The sequence below is a fragment of the Symphodus melops genome (assembly GCF_947650265.1).
Source record: "Symphodus melops genome assembly, chromosome: 12".
In the NCBI taxonomy this organism is placed as follows: Eukaryota; Metazoa; Chordata; class Actinopteri; order Labriformes; family Labridae; genus Symphodus; species Symphodus melops.
The window spans coordinates 4,563,864-4,581,613 of record NC_136702.1 but is presented as its reverse complement, the minus strand read 5'-3'; the positions used below and the strand labels follow the sequence as shown (position 1 = coordinate 4,581,613).

The following is a 17,750-nucleotide window of genomic DNA, read 5'->3' as shown; positions in this document are numbered from 1 at the left end:
TTAGGGATGGAGATCTCAGCATCACCACTTGGTGAGGAAAACAGGTCTATTATTAATACTATCCATTAACAAACAAATACGTTGGCTACATTAATTCAAGTACATTACACAGTTAAATGTACAGGTCATGTTACTTTACCCATGTTCATTATCTTATTAAGGAAATGCTAACTTTACCCCAATCATTTCTAAGGTTCTAATCTGTCACTTTGGCATTGATATCAAGGTGTACATTACAAGTGATAGGGTGCTGCTCGAAGGGGAAACTTTGGAGTTTTAAATCACCTCTGAACCACTTACCTGCATCACTGCAGCTCGTGTGTATATATATATATATATATATATATAACTGCTATAGAATAAATCAGAATAGCTAAACAGCTTTGCCCCCCTTTCACCCACTTCACCAGTTGAAGTGTTGCTAATGAATAAAAAATGAAAAAGGCTTCAATGAAATTTGTGAAAAAGTTAAAAACATAAGACGTGAAAACTGTATTCACATTCACAGTATAATAAAGATATATACTGTAAACTATAACTATTAATAATCAACTATTGGTAAAGCTGTCTACTTTCTTCCCACACGTTTATTGTGAATCAAACCACGTGTACTGTATTGTGGTTTTGCTACTTTCAGTCATTGAATGATCGTAGAACTTTCGGACTGCCAGTCGAAGATCCTCAAAGCTCAAACCAACTCTTGGCTTGGTTTATTAAATAGCAAAGTCAGACAGGGTGTTTCAAATCCTTCACCAGGACTCAAAATGGGTCTTAATAAAATACAACTGGCTTATAAAGTTCATTGCAGTTTTCCAGTATTCAAAGTGTTTGAAAAAAAATGCAGACAAAGTAAAGGCAAGGAAACATTTAAATAGTGTGCTAAGGAATATATCTTCTGATACTACAATAATATCAGTCTTGCGTTATAAAAAAAAAAACCTCAGACGTTCTCTAGCAAAAAATCTAACTCACCTGATTCTTTTCAATACTCAAATATACAACAATGTACATATTTTCCGTAAACAACCTTAATTTCAATAGATAATCTTGTTTACAAGTGCACCTGGAGAGAAAAAAATAACATTTAAATCCTTTAGCATGAACTGTCCCCGCTCGTCCAAGGTGGACTTCGACACCTGCTATCAAGAATAAAGGCTGATGTCTGCATCTGTACATATTTGACTCCCTTTCTTCACAGCAGTTAAACATCAGGTCAGAAGTCCGGGGTCTTTAACAAAGACGACACAAAGTGGATTTTGACATCTGGGGACCACAGTCTGTGAGTTTGATTCTTCGTATGGCTCTGGATCTGTACTTTTCTATTGACGGGTTCCGGGGGGTAAAGAGAGGTTGGCCATCAGCTCGTGAACAGAAGCAAATATCGTACACTCGCCTGAAAGACAAGACAGAAAACACGTAACGTCAACATCAAGTATGGGAAATAATATAAAACATTCAAGTTGATACTTGAATACTAGAATGCATGTGATGTGTTTTTATTTACATTTTAAACAAGTTGCAGTTGCAAAAAGGTATTTGGACTTTTTCCAACCAAAGTATGATTATGAATTGTTGCTACTTTGCTCTCGTCTAAACAGGATACTTTGTTTGATTTAACTTTATTTGTGCTTTCCCTTGATTACATTTGAGAGCTGCTTGTACGGGCTGTGAATTACTGGATCTAGAAAAAGAATGTTTCCTGTAACATTAAGAACAGAATTCAGCTCTCATAAAATGTCTCTTGTGCAGTCGAACCACGTGGTGGGGACGTCCTCTGATACAACAATAATGTGCAAACAGATATGATCTTCCTTTCAGGGCGTAGTCTCACCCGGTCTGGCTGGGTGTAGTTCATTAAACCTCTTCAGGATGTTGGAGACCATGAGCGCTGCAGCTCCAGATGAGCTGTGCTGTCTGGGGATGTCAGCCTGCTGCGTGAGGCCTGTGGCCATGTCGTACACGATGGGCACGATGATGCTTACGGGCTCCTGGGGGACTGGGATACGCTGAGTGAGCTGCAACTGTGAAGCGAAAACAGACCAAACACACAGGGTCAGGTGTGCGTGTGTGATTCAAACGAGGTTGTACAGGAAGGTGTGACTCGTGGAGAGCGTATGGGGAGGTTCTGCTGAGACTTACAAAGAAGAGCATCTTTGACTTCAGCACCACGGCGATGGTTCCAGGAGGAGCAATGGGAGGAGCGCTGGGAGGGATGGTGAGGCAGAACTGGACGTTCCACTTCAGCTGTGCGGCCTGGTCGGGGAACTGCAGAGAGAGGCAAGACAAGTACTGAGCATACAGTGTCTCTCTAACACAGAAGCTATTCAAAATGTTTTGTAAAAGACCAAGTACATTTATTAGATGTTTTAAATCTCACTTGTGGCTTCAACTCTTGATTAGTGGGACTTTTTCTGTCTAAAAATGTGGTATCATTGTTTTTCAAAGGTGAAGATGAGACCCTGAAATGTTTTTCTCTGCCTGCAATCTAGAGCGAGATATATTCAGTTGACTATCAAAGAGATATAGAAAAAATAATAAAATAAATGTTGACTAATTTTTTCTCTCCAAAGGAATACTATCCTCAGTGTTTCTATGAATGTCCTGAAAGTAGTACAACAAAATAAGGAGGGGGTCTTATTTAGGTTGTGACATTGTACGTCTACTTTCTATGTAGTATATCAAAAACAATCATCAAAAGAAGCTGACAAAGCTTACTGTATCGTAAATAATGCCCCTCTGAATGTAACGAGCACTTGTCTAAAACAGCTGCTCACCAGTTCGAGCTTCATGATGCGCACACAGTCCCTCAGGATGTTGGTGGGCGCCCCGAGCAGTTTGGTGAAGGCATTTAGAGTGTTGTATTTGAAGGGAGGACCGGCAACCTAAAAAAAGGACAACAACAAAAAATTAATCATTGCACCAATATGAAGGAGTGAAACAGATTCATGTGTGTGATTTTTTTTTATTGATGAATCTTTAAGAGGATGCTGCCAGTTCTTACCCGTGTCTCAAAAAACTTCTCAAGCACTTGGAGCTCCTCCTGAGACCAGGGACCGGTGTTTTCTGGAGTGACTTTGAGCTGCAGAGTCTGGTAGTTCTTTGGGTTGAGAGCCACTCGGCACTTGAGCACGTCCGTCTTAAACATGATCACCCCTGGCTCATTAGAGTTCACGATGGATAACTGGAGAGGAGTAGACAGAGGGGGGAGTTACAAGAGGAGCAGAAAACATTCTGTTGTGAAATATTTTGAATCTTTCCAAAATTAAAAACAGTTTTTTTTTTTCCCCACACTTACGTTTGCCTCCTGCTGGATGATCCTCTGCAGGTGCCGTCTCATGATGACCGAACCCAGAAATCTCTCCAGAGGAGAGCAGAGGTAGCTTCCTGCCAGGCCCGGCACCAGGCAGGGAGTGGGTGAGGGGAGCAGGAGAACATGCAAGGCATTGTGGGTGAGGATGGTAGGAATGGAGGCAGCCCAGGGACGCTGAGGTAGCTTACGGGGTGGAGGCATACTGGAAGGCATGACTTGAGAACCTAAATCAGAGACAAAAAAGAAACAATGTTTATAAAGCAGCTGATACATTGGTTGATAAAAGCTCACAGCAACTGTATTGGTGTTTCTGCTCTCCAATATGTAACAATGATAATTATTACGGTCAAGATTATTTTTTATAAATGTGGTTCTATTACACTGCTTGCCCACCAGGGAGCGCTGCAACGTTACTTATTCAACTGTTAAATGTCCTACTCAGGCTTCGTCTTGAAGAAAAATCTGTGGATTAGTATTTCTTTATAATGTTCTTAAGTTATCAGTTTACAAGAGCTGCAGTGCAAAGTGACCTGTGTACGATGTGTTTCTAAAATGTAAAAACTGACACTTAAAAAATCTTCCATGGAAAGAGATTCAGGAGCAAGCAGCAAAACAACAGCAGAATAAGATGCTTCATCAATTCAATACACAGCACACTGCAATATCCACTGTTGATGCTGAATCTATATTTTGTGCATCTCTATTGTTTACGTTATTCAAAATAAATCTGCAGAATTTTTTTACTGACACTTGAAAACCAGGTCAATATGGGTTAAAAAACAAACATGTGAGGCAACTCAGAGGAAGCAGCACTTACTGGTCCCAGCACGAGGAGAATGAGGGTCAGGGATAGGGGAGTGCAGTGATGGGTTACCAGGGGACATGCCGGGGATCCTTGCCCCAGGAGAAGGCCCTGAGACCTGGGGTGAGCCTGGCCACTGGCCCCTGTGGCTGGGAGACACCATGGCATACGGAGAGCTGGGATCCAGAGCACCTAAAGAAAAGGAGAGAAGACAACGGTTAGAAACCAAACCATACTTGATCTGCAACACTTCACACCGCTTTGTGCCCTCTAACAAGACACCATTTGTCGAATGTTGCAACCATCTAGAAGAGACCTGTGAGGATGTTAAGTTCAGTCCTACCAGATCAGTGTTTACCACCACCCTGCCACTTACCGTGGGGACTGGCAAAGCTAGTCTGACCCATCGCTATGCCCAGAGACGATGGAGACGGGGTGGGCCCGAAAGGAGAGGGGGCCCTCAGAGCTCCACTAGGGGAGCCAGAGGCATGGATGTTCCCTACACAAACACACACACGCACACACCAAAAGGCTCGTCAGACTCGGAGGTTGACAAGTTCTCCTCGCACGCACAGACTCACTCATGTACACACACGCTCAAGCGGGGCGGAAGGAGCGCAGTCTGTGGCTGGCGGGCCGAGATGGAGAGGAATGGAAGGAGCAAGACTCAATGCATGCTTTGTTCCCTCTGGGCAGCGGGGCGCGTGTATGTTGCATGAGAAACAAAACTGATCTCATGGTTTCACAGAAATGAAAATGGGCACACATGGTTGATTTTTGTCTGTTTTGGGGGCATTTACACCATTTTGCTCTTGTAACAAATACACAAGTCAGCAGGGTGGTAAATGAAAGCAGTATGACAGGGTGAAGAACATATTAGTTTAAATCTTGTATGGCAGCTCGAAAGGCTCAGATGAAACGAATACCATAAGACACACACTCACACAAACTTGGACTTGTTTGAACCGAGAACCAAACTTGGTAAGGTTACCTGGCGACTGTGTGGGCATCATGGATGGGGAGGGAGTGACATTTGCGTGGTAGTTTGGCGGCGGTGAAGTGAGAGGAGGGTAAACACCGCCTGCGCCCCCTCTCATGGTCTGCGGCTGCTGTTGAGCTTGCAACTGGTTCATCAGACTGTCCATCACGTCCACGCCCACCGGAGAGGGCGGGTTGTCATCTTCGTTGACAGAGCGCCTGCGAGCGTCCTGATTGCTGTCTACAAACATATTCAGGAATGTCTAGACAACGGAGAGATGAGGAGAATGAGATTTAGTGCAAGAATTGGACCAAACATTTTTTGGGGGGGAATACAGATGTCATTTTAAATGGAGATTCAAAATTGATGCAGATTCAAAAAACGAGCTATTTTTCGATATTAATAAACAGAATTTAAGACACACACAGGTGTAATAAAACAAGCAATTAAATCAGCAAAACATGCTTCATATTTACTGGAACTGTGACGAAAAGTAATACAAGTATGTCAGAAAATGTTCCCAAAGATTTCTTTTAACCATCTTTTCACTGCGAGTGAAAGGTTTCATTTAGTCAGAAACAGAGTAAACAGAAAGTCTACCTTGAGCCCTGGAGCAGGGTAGAAGCCCTCAACGATCTTTGTGTTGTCAAAAAGACTGTAGGCTCCATCCCTGATGGCAACCACCCCACGGCTGCGGCAGTAGATGTCGATGCAGTACATGTTTCGGAACGCCAGGCGGATGTGTGTGGGCGACTGCGGTAAGATGGAGAAGCACTGGTAGGCAGTGTTGGTGCGCTGGGTCAGGCCCAGCATGGGCACTGTTGGTAGCTTGTTGATAGCGTTCAGAGGGGCCTGCGTGTCTGACAGCAACTAAAAGAGACAAAGAGAAACATTACTGAGAAAATTACACAAGACATTTATCAAATATTTAAAACACACAAGGCTTAAGTCAACATGTAATTGAGTTCTTAAAAGTCACAGGGAGATTTAACCAGTTGGACCAAATGCGGATTCACATGTTGTGGCTGCATTTCTGCAAGTATGCATTACCTGCAGAAGCTGCATCACGTTTGGACTCTTGTTGAACATCTCCTGGAGCTGATGGAGTATGATGTTGTGGCAGTTGGAGCAGCCAGAGTTTGGCCCCACGGTGCCCAGTGCAAGGTGGAAGCGATGGCTGTTGGCGTTCCACTGGATGGTGACAGAGCTGCCCTTGGTGGTGCCGTAGCACAGCACCAGCTTGCGGTAGTTATAGAGTCGCACCTCAGAGAACAGGCTGAGAAAAGAGGGCATCTCTGGAAGAAGATCAGCTGTGTTAGATGATGAGTGAAAGCCTGAAGTCAAAGTTTCTCTTTGTGAATATTTCTACCCTCACTTTAGGGTTTTAACTTTCTCCAGCACAGAAGTAAAACCAGGCATAAATAATGTTTTTATTCCTTTGAAGAGTCATGCATTAACGTCACTGCAACAAAATAATCCCTACAAATCTGTCTGATTTCAAATAAACTGATAAGGTGCAACCTTTGCTGATGATCGGGCACATACCTGGAAGTGCTCGAGAGAAGTTGAGGACGCACTGATAGAGTTGGCTGATGGCGCTCCAATCATTGAGAAACATCTCCACCACCTTCCGTCCACCAACCGGCTCCGACAAAGGGTTTTCATAGGTCAGATAAACGTGCCGCGTGGAGGCTAAACAATAAAACATGAGTTTGTTTCGACCTGTTTTCCACCTCACATATTTCAAAGGAGAAATACTTTTCAATCCAAGACATGCTGGTTTTATAAATCTAACTGGCTCTGCTCTAAGGCTGTAATCTTTTCTGTGATCATTTCAACAAATTCTATAGCTGGTAGAGTTCTCTCTCCCACCATGCCTTTTTCTTTCTGACGTTATTTTACTCAAAGATCACAATTTTCTGGAATGAATTAAGGAAAATTAAGTACAAATTATTGTAAGTAGTGAACCTTGTAACAGTCTCTATGTCACCTGTACCTTGCTCCTTGCTGTGTGTGCTGTTGAGAGGACAATTGGCAAGCACCAATTCAGCCACCCAGGTCCGGTTGTTCCTGCCCTGCAGTCGGAAGGTGCAGTCCAGTAGGGAGCGCTCTAAAGCTCTCCTGGTCTCCTCTCCTACACCTTTACACTGAGGAATCCTGCAGGATAAAACAGTTACACCATCAAATTACAAGTGCTTTTGTTTATCATGCTTTCAAGACTAAACGTTTTTTAATGCATGCATGTCTTACTTCAGTAGACGTATTGCATGACTGCTGCCATCTCCCTCCACTTGGACACCCTGGTTTGGGATCTCCATGTTGGACAGCTACTCAAACACGGACAGACAAACATGGAGCGTTAGCCAAACAGAAGACTGAGATTGCCATAAGTAAAAAAAAAACAAAAAAAACAACTTGAACTGGCATAAATGTTTCAAACTGTCATATGTACCTCTGTTCTGAGGCCAATGAAAGGCATATTGGTGTCACACATTGCTACAAGGTGAGCCAGCTCTTTGTTGAAGGCACACATCTCCCCAGAGCGCTTTGGCTTCTTGGGCTCAGGTTCCCCCTGGTCCCCAGACATCTGCAGAGTAACAGAGATTTAAATATTGCACATGTATTTCATTTATCAAGCTGCTGTCTGATATCCTATTTATTATATATTTAAATTACTCTATAATAATATCCAGAAGGTTGCATATAATACCTCTATTCGTCATTCACAAATCAACGTTTCGTTTAGATCTATTTCTGCACTGATTACCTTTCTCTTAGTCCCAGGCCGTGCCCCTCTTCCTGCTGTGGGGTCCTGGACAAGGTGTTCTAGGTTGGGTTTGAAATGCTGCAGGAGCTGCGCGCACATTGGTCCTTCCTCTCCGTCCAGCTGAGACACCGACAGGAAGGAGTACTTGTACTGCAATGCTGTAGGACTGCTCGGCACTTCAAGCATTTCCACTACCTGTGTTAAAGAGCGATGAGGAGTAGAAAACAGAGGAATGGAAAAATCCAAAAGGGATAGAAGGGAAGACAGATGATTAAATAGTAGAAGTTTGAGTCCAAGATTTCCATGTTTCGGGCCTTTAAATAAGGTCTTGGTCTAGAAACTCACAATGTAGTACTGCGGAAGACGTGTGAGCTTTATGAAGAGTTTGTGTTTGGACAAGTTGCCAACGGGGTGAGAGGCAGAATTGGACAGATGAAGGACATCAGTACACACAGTGGGAAGGTGTTTCACAGACTGTCGACAGCGCTGCTCCCCCAACCAGAACCTTGTCAGAGAGGGGGGAGAAAGAAAAAAGAGTCAGAGTCCCGCTTAAATCTACGTTACCAAACATCAAAGCTCACACTTGTGCTCGCGGCATTCACACACAACACAGAATCCGACAACTCTTTGCACCTCTCTTGCCACCTGATTAGCCAAGTTTTGCTTCTGACAGCTACAGTGACAAGCTAGAGGCAGGCGTCAGACTCTTAATCTGCCTCCGCTATCTTGGGCCTAAACCAGGAAAATGTTTTATAATTGTGCAAAATCCGTTAAGATTTATAGACTGTGTTTCACACACATTTGCATTGTTTTCAAACCTTTATTTACACTTAATGTTTAAACAAGAGCTGTCAGCTTTAACTAGTTAATCCCAATTCATTATGGTCAAGATCAAAAGGTTAAGTCAAAAGCCCTTTTCAGACTGCTTTTTCCATAACAGGTGTCACAGCTAAACAAGTGTCGTAGCTAAGCTCAGCTGCCATCATGTCTTTGTACACTCATATTGATTCTATGACAGCCTAATATTCTTGTCCCATTCACATTGAATTCACATTGTTTCCCCGTTGCAGAAGCACGGCACAGCGCACGCTCCACATAGACACACAGTTAAGTTTATAAGCGCTTCAGAGCCCGAGTTTGAACCCGTGTAAAAACTTGAAGGTGGACTCACTTGAGTTGCTGAAGCCAAGATATGACCCGCTTCATATCATCATTGATGGTCTTTTCAATATCATCCAGCATAGACTGATCTGCATAGAAAACAAAACAGTTTCATTTCACAAACATAAAAAGAAGTGAAACCTTCAAAAGAGACCTTTTTAGGAAACAAGATAATGAACTAAAAAGTGTAAGGGTCTCTTTTGGTATTACTTACCTAATCCATACAGCATTGGTTGGAACATGCCGGAGTGCAGGTCTACAAAAATGTGTAGGCACTCTGAGCGACCACAAGGCTCGAGGATTGGAATAACCAGCGTGGGTAAAGCAGTCTCGATGAATGCTGAAATAAACAAATGCATGCATCTCCCTTCAATACTGCAGACATGTCAATTAGAGAACATGGTGAAATTACACGTGAGCTTTTAGGGATTTTAAAATGCAATTAATCAGAAGTAATAGTCTGAAAAACCTTGAGTTAAAATTGTTCAACAACTTTAATTTGAAGTGTGTTCAACGATCAGCATCGACTGCTTCAGGAGCTTACAATGTTTTTAATTAACTTATTCTGTATGTATCTTCGGATACGTTTAATGGTTTGTAATAACGAGTGTGGGGAGTCAATACGTACAGTTGTCGTTGGGATTGCTGGCCTTTAAAATGGCCTTGAGTTCTTGCAGCTTCTGATTGGAACGGGCATGCACGCTGTCAATCAGAAGTTTCTCCACCGACAGATGGTCAATCTAAAGAAAGGGTAAAAGGGGGGAAGGGTCTTTATAAAAATGCTACACTTTATAGAATTAGCTTCACCCCCCAAAATAATGACCAGTACACAGAACACACGTGACACCTTTACCTTCATAGCTCTCTCCATTAATCTGGAGTCACAGGCAGGAAGAGGAGGTTCATGGGATATTTGCAATGGCTTAGATCCGTCAGATTCATCAATCTTGATGGTGACTTTGTGTATTGACGCAGTGCCTGTTTTCCTCCCCAAAACCTGTTGGCTGAAGTGAAAGAAAAAGGGTGATGAGAGGTTACATTTAAATTGGATGAACAAGCGAACATGAACATCAATTACAATTATGACATTCGATAAAATAGTCATGTAAAAGCAGCAGCTCAATAACTGAAGGGGTACGCTGTATCTCCATTTCTTTCCTTTTTTTTTTTTTTTTTGGTTATCTATAACACGTACTGTCACTATATTTTTGGTTGTGTTCTGCGTACTTTTTGAAATTGATTATGAATTAATAAGTTAAAAAATTAACCTGTTCAATTCGTCATTTAGCTAATCTTTGTGTCACAGAATTATGGGAGGTTTTTTTTTAGATCACATTTTTTATTGTCTATATATGTGAAAGCAATTGCCAAAGTCTTACTTCCACACAGTGAGCGTGAGGTACTTTGCGGGCATGTATCTCTCCTCCTGCACCAGGTCGCCCCATCGTTCTCTGATCAGCATGAGAGTCTGAGAGTGGAGCACCTCTAGCTGCAGTGAGAGACAGAAGGAGTCTGGAAACAATGCAGTTAAAGAAGACACAGTGTGGGAACAAAGCAGGTCCAGGTGAGTAGAGATCAAGTACGACACACGTCTCTTTCCATTAAAATTCCAAACACTTGTGCACACATATAGCCTCGGGACACATACACGCCGGAGGTATGAAAAGGGGTATTTGTGCCCAACACAGACTGCTCTTTGACACTGTGAGCTGCATTGCTAGCTTTGACTGGGGGAAAGGCAGAGCAGAGATGTACTGATTAGCATTGTGATAAGCACGGTGGTACTCAGCTCGCATGCTTAATTAGGGGTCTCTGATATTAGCATAAATGCTAATGAGCTGTTGTTTCTCTCTACATTTTACTAACAAGCCAAAAATGTCTCAACGGTGGCGGTCTGTTCACAACAAATCCTCTTCTAGATGCACAAGTTAGATGAACTGCACTGAGAATGTCAAGGTTATCAAGGCCTCTCAATGAAAATGTTGATTTGATATGATGGTTAACACACCAAATAAGCTGTCATCTTTCAATTAAAAAGGGCAGTTGGTGCAAATCTTCTTGGTATAGTCTTAGGTATTGGAAACAAGCATCTTCTTATGAAGTTAATACATTTCACATGACCAAACGAGGTGACAGGTTGGATGGAGAACAGAGCTGCTCTTTCCCTGTCATCGATAAAAGAGGGTTGTGTTTATTGAACAAAAAAGGGGGTTTAGGAGGACGCAATTCTGCAGCTGTGTTTCTCATTGGAATGCTGCGCGAGTCTGCTGGACCAGCCAATACTCTATATGCTCAGACACCCTGTCCACCCGCCCTGTTGCAGTAGTTCACATCAAACTGGGACTTAAGCCAACGTGTTTGTGTAGGACAAACATAAAATGTCTGTGTATGTGCCCTAATAGACGAACATTTGCAAAGTAAGGATACGCAAGCAGTTGTACATGTCCTGTAGGGGCTTTTCATCTGCACACAGGCGTGCCTGCACCAACTCGTGGATGAAGTTCACCTGCAAACTGTGGACCAAGGTTCGACCATCTGTCAACATGGAAGAGGATAGATCAGAATGGGGTTACGTGCAGAAATCCAGCTGAGAGTGAATGGTAAAGACAACAAATTGGCAATGAAGTAAAGCACCAAATGGTACCTGCTGTGCAGCATAGCTGTATAGGTGCATGACTTACCTCCAGTTTCCTTGTCCTCCACAAGAATCTCCAACTTCAGCAGCCTCCAGGGAATATCAGGGTCATCTCCCATCACTGTCAAAGTGGCCTCAAACTCCCCCTCCACACGAAACTTTACTCGCCCATTAGCTACAAACAAGCAAGCACACATAAGATATTCCATTTACAAATACAGCTTAAATAACTTGTTAAATATTGAAAAGCAAGTTACACAGTCTGCTTACCAACTGTGAGGTTTGCTAGTTGGGGTGGAAGATCTGTGGTGACAAGGCGGTGTCGTAGAATCTGATTAAGCTGACTCAGGGTGGTCTGCTTCTCAGTCTTAGTGATGGGGTCTGGAGGAATGATCTTATCCTACGCAAACAGCCACAGAAACATTTATGCTCACATACCAAAAATGAGCAAGAAAGTTGTACAAAGCCATGGGTTTGACCTCTATAAATCAGCTTTAGAATTGACTTACTCGTATACAAGTGGGCAAGCGCGGATATGACCCTGTGGTCAGAACATCAATGGCAAATGGGATGGCAAAGCTTGGCAAACGAGCATGTACAAGGGCATCTCTGGCCAGTGATGCTAGCCTGTCAGCAGTATCCACAAACAGGATGGTCTGCTGATCCAGGAAGCTTGAAATCATCTGTCACAGTGGAGAAATTTAACAGTAAGTTTATATATCTGCTGGCGGAAATCAGACAGTTTGCAGTGTATATGAAACGTACACAAAGAAAAAAAAAAAAAAAACGTACCGCACACTTCTCAACTTTTCCTGCATTGCTCGCCCATTTGACAAGGGCTAGCAAACGCACAAATAGCTGCCTGGTACGACTGGCAAACTGGACAATCTCCATTTTCCTGGTACAGTCAAGAAAGTAAGGTTTAGCCAAAAAACCCCAATGACATGACAATCCGATTTCTGACAAATAAAATGGAACGAATGAATATGACATACCTCTCCATGTCTGTTTTCCTGGGAAGTCTGGAAAACACAAAACATATTTGAACTTACTGTGTGGTTAACAAATTGCTATTGGGTTATATTTCCTTTGCTTCATGTGGTATTTTTTATTTTATTTCAACTTTGTGTGCTGTAATGTGTTTTTCCCTACAATTATAGTATTATTATTGTATTATACATAAATGCATTTTTTTTATTTAAGGCCCATTAAAATCAGTACTATTCTTAAAAAGGTGATAAGAATGCCAATTATTATTATAACTGTATTTTTCATTTGTTATATACACACTACACATAAATAATGAATAAAACTTGTTCTTCATAATGGCTAAAATGATCAGGACAAGTAGAGGAGAAAATATTTGAGGAAAGTGGACTGATCAAAGTGTTCATGACCAAAAAGGTGTCCAAAATAAAAAAAATTACAGTATTAATTCAGTATTTTCAACAACAACAGAAGAAGTGTGTTCTTTACTGGGAGCTTTCCCCCTCACAAAACAGTAAGGCTAAACTGTATTAGCTTTATTTTGTTGGACCTAACCCCCAGGGTCACTGTGATAATGATCTCCTCTACTTGACGAGTATGTTAGTGATTATTTAAGAGGAGCATCCTCTCATGTTAGCCTATTAGCCTGGATGTTAGTCGAGTTAGGCCTAAGGTTTTACTCACAGCTCTGCCAGTAGGGTAATTTCGTGGTAGGTCCTCTGGAGAAGGAATTCAATGAGCAGGCTGAGTCGGACCCCTTGAGTGGCCGGAGTCCCGGGTGGTGGTGGCTGTGGACCCGAGACCACCGGACCCCCGAGTGGGACGAGCTGCCCATCTGACCCGATCTGCACCGGAGCCATTTTACAATGACGATATGAGCTAGCTAGTTAGCTTCAGCGAGGAACATCCAGCGCTACAGGGAGAAAACCAGCGAGTTGCAATGGCCAACTCCTCTTGAAAAGATTTTTTTCTTCGCAGTCTCACAGCATTTCTTCATGAGACGTGCTTTACAGTTTGGATTAATCAACCCCCCGTTTTTTTACCGAGAAAACAACAAAAACGCCAAATTTGGGAGCTCATTAAGAGGAAGGCTCAACGCCGCTCAGCCGCCATCTTTGCTGTCGGGACCGCTTAGCGTAGGTTTGGTTGAACAGAAAACCCTGAATAGAGTCTGAGGAGTTGGGTCGTCCAGAGTTTTTCCGTTTTTTATTATCATTCCGATGTATTTGTTTCAGACTAAATGTAAGAACAGACGCAATGTTTAGTTTTTCGTACGGGCTTAACGTGAATGCCTTTTCAGTGATCAACGGTTTACGATCAATTGTCCTGGTAACAGACAACATGTGTAGTTTTTAGGCTTGTTTACTAGTCAATGAAATCAAAATATGTATTTTCTGTTATAGTTTTTTAATAGTTTATTATTATTATAAAACATAATTAAATTAAAACAATTAAATTCTCCCCTTTTCCTTTATTTAATTAGTGTAAACTTGCTGGGTTATTCTCTTTTTTTTCCTTTTACTTCTTTGCAGTTGATGCTGTTTATATTCCCTTTTTTCCTGTTTTTATTTTTTGAGCTGTTGTAACAACCAAATTTATCCCAACGGGGGATCAATACAGTTAATCCATACCCATTTCTCACTACTCTGCTCAAGAATGGGGAGAAATAGTGTTCTCTAAAAAAAATGCAGCAATAGTGTGCTCTTGTTTAACCCATGGTGGATAACATTTGTGAATGTGCCTGTATGATTGCCCTGAGCAGAAGAAAATATGGTCATTTTGTGTACCCTTATTGGAGAAAATTTGATGATGTGCCATGAAAGGTGTTAAAATCCCATTTCAGAACAGCTCCTCTTGAAAGCCAGTCCTTCAAAGTCCCCTGATACAGACCCCTCTCGGTTGCTCTTTCAATGAATAAGCTACTACACAATTCAGGGAGCTTTTTAAATGGAGAAAATGTGAAGCAAGGCGCTCTCGTTCCCAGTGAAGAAAATGTGATGAAGAAGGCTACTTCCATTTCAGAGGAAATGTAATAAAGGATCGCTTGTGTTGGGGAAAATCTTGTGGAGTAACCTGGGGTAAACCTTTATAGAGCATAGGGTGGGATCTAGTGTCCTTTCCTGTTCAGCAATTGCAGAAAACCCAGTACAGGGCCACAGGGTGCTCTTCCACTGGTGAACATGCGTCAGACCCTGCCTATGCGTTCCCCTCCATTGGGGAACATTATTAAGTGTTCTCTTGGGTGACCCATCTGGGGACAATTATATTTGAGGGGTTCTTATGGAGTTTCTGTCCAGTGTAGAAAACCTGAAGCTCAGTGAATAATGGAGTCCCCTTTATTGTTTCCATCCAGGGGAGAAAATTGTGATAAAGGGCCCTTACTGTGTGGTTCCAGTGAGCAGATATAGTAATAGATATGACCACGAAAAATTACAGAAAGCAAAGCTTGAAATGCACTGTATGTTCTATAGATAGATAGATAGATAGATGGATAGATAGATACTTTATTGATCCCGAGGGAAATTCAAGGCATCCAGTAGCAGTATACAGACAGGCAGGACACAAGCCGCACCCGCTGTCCCCCTCCCCTCTGTATACAATAATCCCCAAACAAGATTTAGGAGCCCCCTATGTGACTAAGAGTAAACATAATTACAGGTTAAACCTGTGCAGTTAGCATTAGCATTGGATATATAGCATATAGTATATCAGTTGTTAAGTGAGCATCTATTTTAAATCACAGCAGTGTTAGTATCATTGGTCTTAATCTGAGTTTGCTGTGTCATAGGAAAAACATATCTTACATATCTGGGTACGATATGTTTTCAGTTTAGTTTTTACTGTATTCCTTTCCTATAGAATCCCAACTTTCAAGAGCTTTTGGCGATACCACATATAGGAAATTTAACAGCTAGTCATTAAAATGGTAAGAACATTGTTACTTACTAACTTTTGTGTAAAGCTATCCTAGTGGTGTATTTGAGATTATATTGTCCTAGTGGCATGTGTAATCTTGTCATTAAACGAAACATAAAGAAATGTAAGAATAGTTTGGTTTGTGGTGGCCAAAAAACTTTGAAATGGGACCCATGCCACTACTGACCACCAGTCCTTACCCTGTTTTTCACCAACCAAGAGGCCAAATGTCAGGTGTATTTGTATTTCTTATTTTCTTGAAATTTCACATTTTATGTACCACCCAGTACGATAGGAGGCGATATAGTGGGGAGTTATCGTGGTTGCTCAAACATTTTTTTGCTGGGTTTTAATAAAACTATGGATGTAAAATCCTGCTGGAGCCGGAGTCGTGTATCAGAATAGAGAGGGGGGAGTTTATGCCCTTTCCATTTAGCGGGTGTTGTGCTAGCAGAGCTGATTTGGGCTGCAGTGCAAAACTAGCTCAAAGACAACGCGGACTGTCGGAGTTCATACAGCCCAATCTGGCCCTGTTGTTTTTTTTTTTTTTTACGGAGCAGCATTTGTGTGTCCGACTGCGCTTCCGCCATGTTGAACTGATTCAAGTTGTGAGTGACTGTGCTGGGACCGAAGTGACAAGCCCCAGAAATCGGACTAGATAGAGTCAAGGGGGGGTGCTGCTGTTACCGCGCCGGTGACGCAGGAAAAACACCCAGAAGCAGAGGAAGAAAAAAAAACGTAGGAATTAGATCTTTCTAGTAACAGGTTTGTGTCCTGCCAAAAACTGTCACCGATATATAGGCCACGTTTATGTAATATACGACGACACCATCGTTCAAGGCTGGACCTAGCCCGTGAATAGAGGGGGGAAGTCATATCAAATTCCTGGTGAGTTGTTAGCTAACTAGCTCGGTTCACTGTCTGCTGATGATTGTTAGCTGGCTGTTGCTACTATTAGCGTCAGCTGGTGTCTGATGCAAGGTAAACGTTTGCTCCGTTTGTGATAACTTGTGCTGTTTTAGTCGTCGTTGGTGTTTTCTGCCCTAGCTAACTCCGTTATTGAATAATCGACAATGACATTAAGATTAAACGTCAATTCATGTTCTTGACAGTAAGTGTAGTCTAATTAGCCAAGCTAGCGCTAGCCGCAAATGTTCCTCGGCTCTGTCTACAGACTGAGAGCAGGAACATTTCCTTTTAAACGTCTCATGTTTACAACTTAATTGTTTTTATTTTCTCCTTAAACATATTTTTTAGAAAAAAATATTTGAACTAGCATAACGAAAACAGCGTTGGTATTAGTTTTTTTAATTACCTGTATAGTCAATATCGTATTTGAGCTTGTTTTTAGTAAAGTAATAAGTTAAGCAAAGGGAACGGAACAGGTCAGAGCACTCACTGAATTTCAGGTAATAGACCGCTCCTCTGTCACTATCATTTTAACGTTATCTTGATATCTAGCTTTGTTAACTTATGTTGGACGTTTATGTTGGTTTCAGTCTTAAACTGCAGTATTATGTTACGAGTGTGAATGCTTGTTAGTACTGTGTCATATCAATGAAAGCTTCTGGTCAAATTAGAAAATACACAGCTAGACGTGCATTCGTGTATTTACTGGAAACGTAAGCTAACGGCTAGCTCGCAGTTTGAGTGAGTTTTAGATGGCTCCTCGTTAGCATGTTAGCACGTTAGCTCGCCGTAAATGGCGTTAGGAATAGTACGACGTCGGTCAGCAATGAGTACAAGGAACCTTACGTTAAGATAGATATTAAGGTAATGTTATTAACAAACTTCCGTTTGTGTTATGCACTTGTTTGTTATTTATATATCTATACACTAAAGGTTTGATGGGCAAGTGCAATGTCAGGCCCCGGATCGAATAACGAGGCCTGCAGTGGTCTGTGGACGACAAGGCCGCCGATGCTCCGCTGTCTGGGCGGATCGCCTCGCAGGCTAACCAACAGCAGGCGTTAACTAACCCAACCACCAGCTGTTAACGATTGTTGACTGCGCTAGTTTGTAATGATAGTTGCGTAATGTTGCCGAGTATATATTGTGTGTATTTGCACAAATGTGACCATGTACCCAGGTATCACAGATCTTATTTACATGACAATAAGATGCTTTTATAACATTAAAGCCAGTTCAGTCTAAAAAAGGCCACAGTTGTTCCCTAGCCTTGCGCTTGTAAAA

The 17,750-nt window shown here is 42.1% G+C and overlaps 2 protein-coding genes across 12 annotated transcripts in view; one reads left to right on the top strand and one right to left on the bottom strand.

The window, feature by feature from the left end:
* Window positions 1–569: 569 nt before the first annotated feature.
* Window positions 570–14,084, bottom strand: med14 (mediator complex subunit 14). 2 transcript variants are annotated; one of them, XM_079357368.1, is made up of 29 exons: window positions 13,326–14,084; window positions 12,650–12,676; window positions 12,447–12,552; window positions 12,164–12,337; window positions 11,925–12,054; window positions 11,701–11,829; window positions 11,447–11,554; window positions 10,399–10,531; window positions 9,873–10,023; window positions 9,648–9,759; window positions 9,234–9,359; window positions 9,030–9,108; window positions 8,204–8,363; window positions 7,859–8,053; window positions 7,544–7,678; window positions 7,342–7,418; window positions 7,088–7,248; window positions 6,637–6,783; window positions 6,142–6,386; window positions 5,692–5,961; window positions 5,104–5,353; window positions 4,489–4,611; window positions 4,128–4,304; window positions 3,296–3,534; window positions 3,002–3,181; window positions 2,775–2,882; window positions 2,140–2,265; window positions 1,832–2,021; window positions 570–1,393 (listed from the first exon to the last, which is right to left on the bottom strand). In XM_079357368.1, the coding sequence occupies exons 1-29, from the start codon at window positions 13,499–13,501 to the stop codon at window positions 1,320–1,322; spliced, it is 4,308 nt and encodes a 1,435-aa protein (XP_079213494.1). In that variant the 5' UTR covers window positions 13,502–14,084; the 3' UTR covers window positions 570–1,319. The 2 variants fall into 2 exon arrangements, with proteins under 2 accessions (XP_079213494.1, XP_079213495.1); XM_079357369.1 differs by lacking the exon at window positions 4,489–4,611.
* Window positions 14,085–15,942: 1,858 nt separating this feature from the next.
* The window catches only part of usp9 (ubiquitin specific peptidase 9), a 33,651-nt gene continuing 31,843 nt past the window's right edge, over window positions 15,943–17,750 (top strand). For 3 of the 10 annotated variants that reach the window (XM_079356921.1, XM_079356922.1, XM_079356914.1), the window contains exon 1: window positions 15,943–16,445. The gene's annotated coding sequence lies outside the window, so the exon portion shown is untranslated. The other 7 variants (XM_079356915.1, XM_079356923.1, XM_079356919.1 and 4 more) reach the window with 6 other exon arrangements.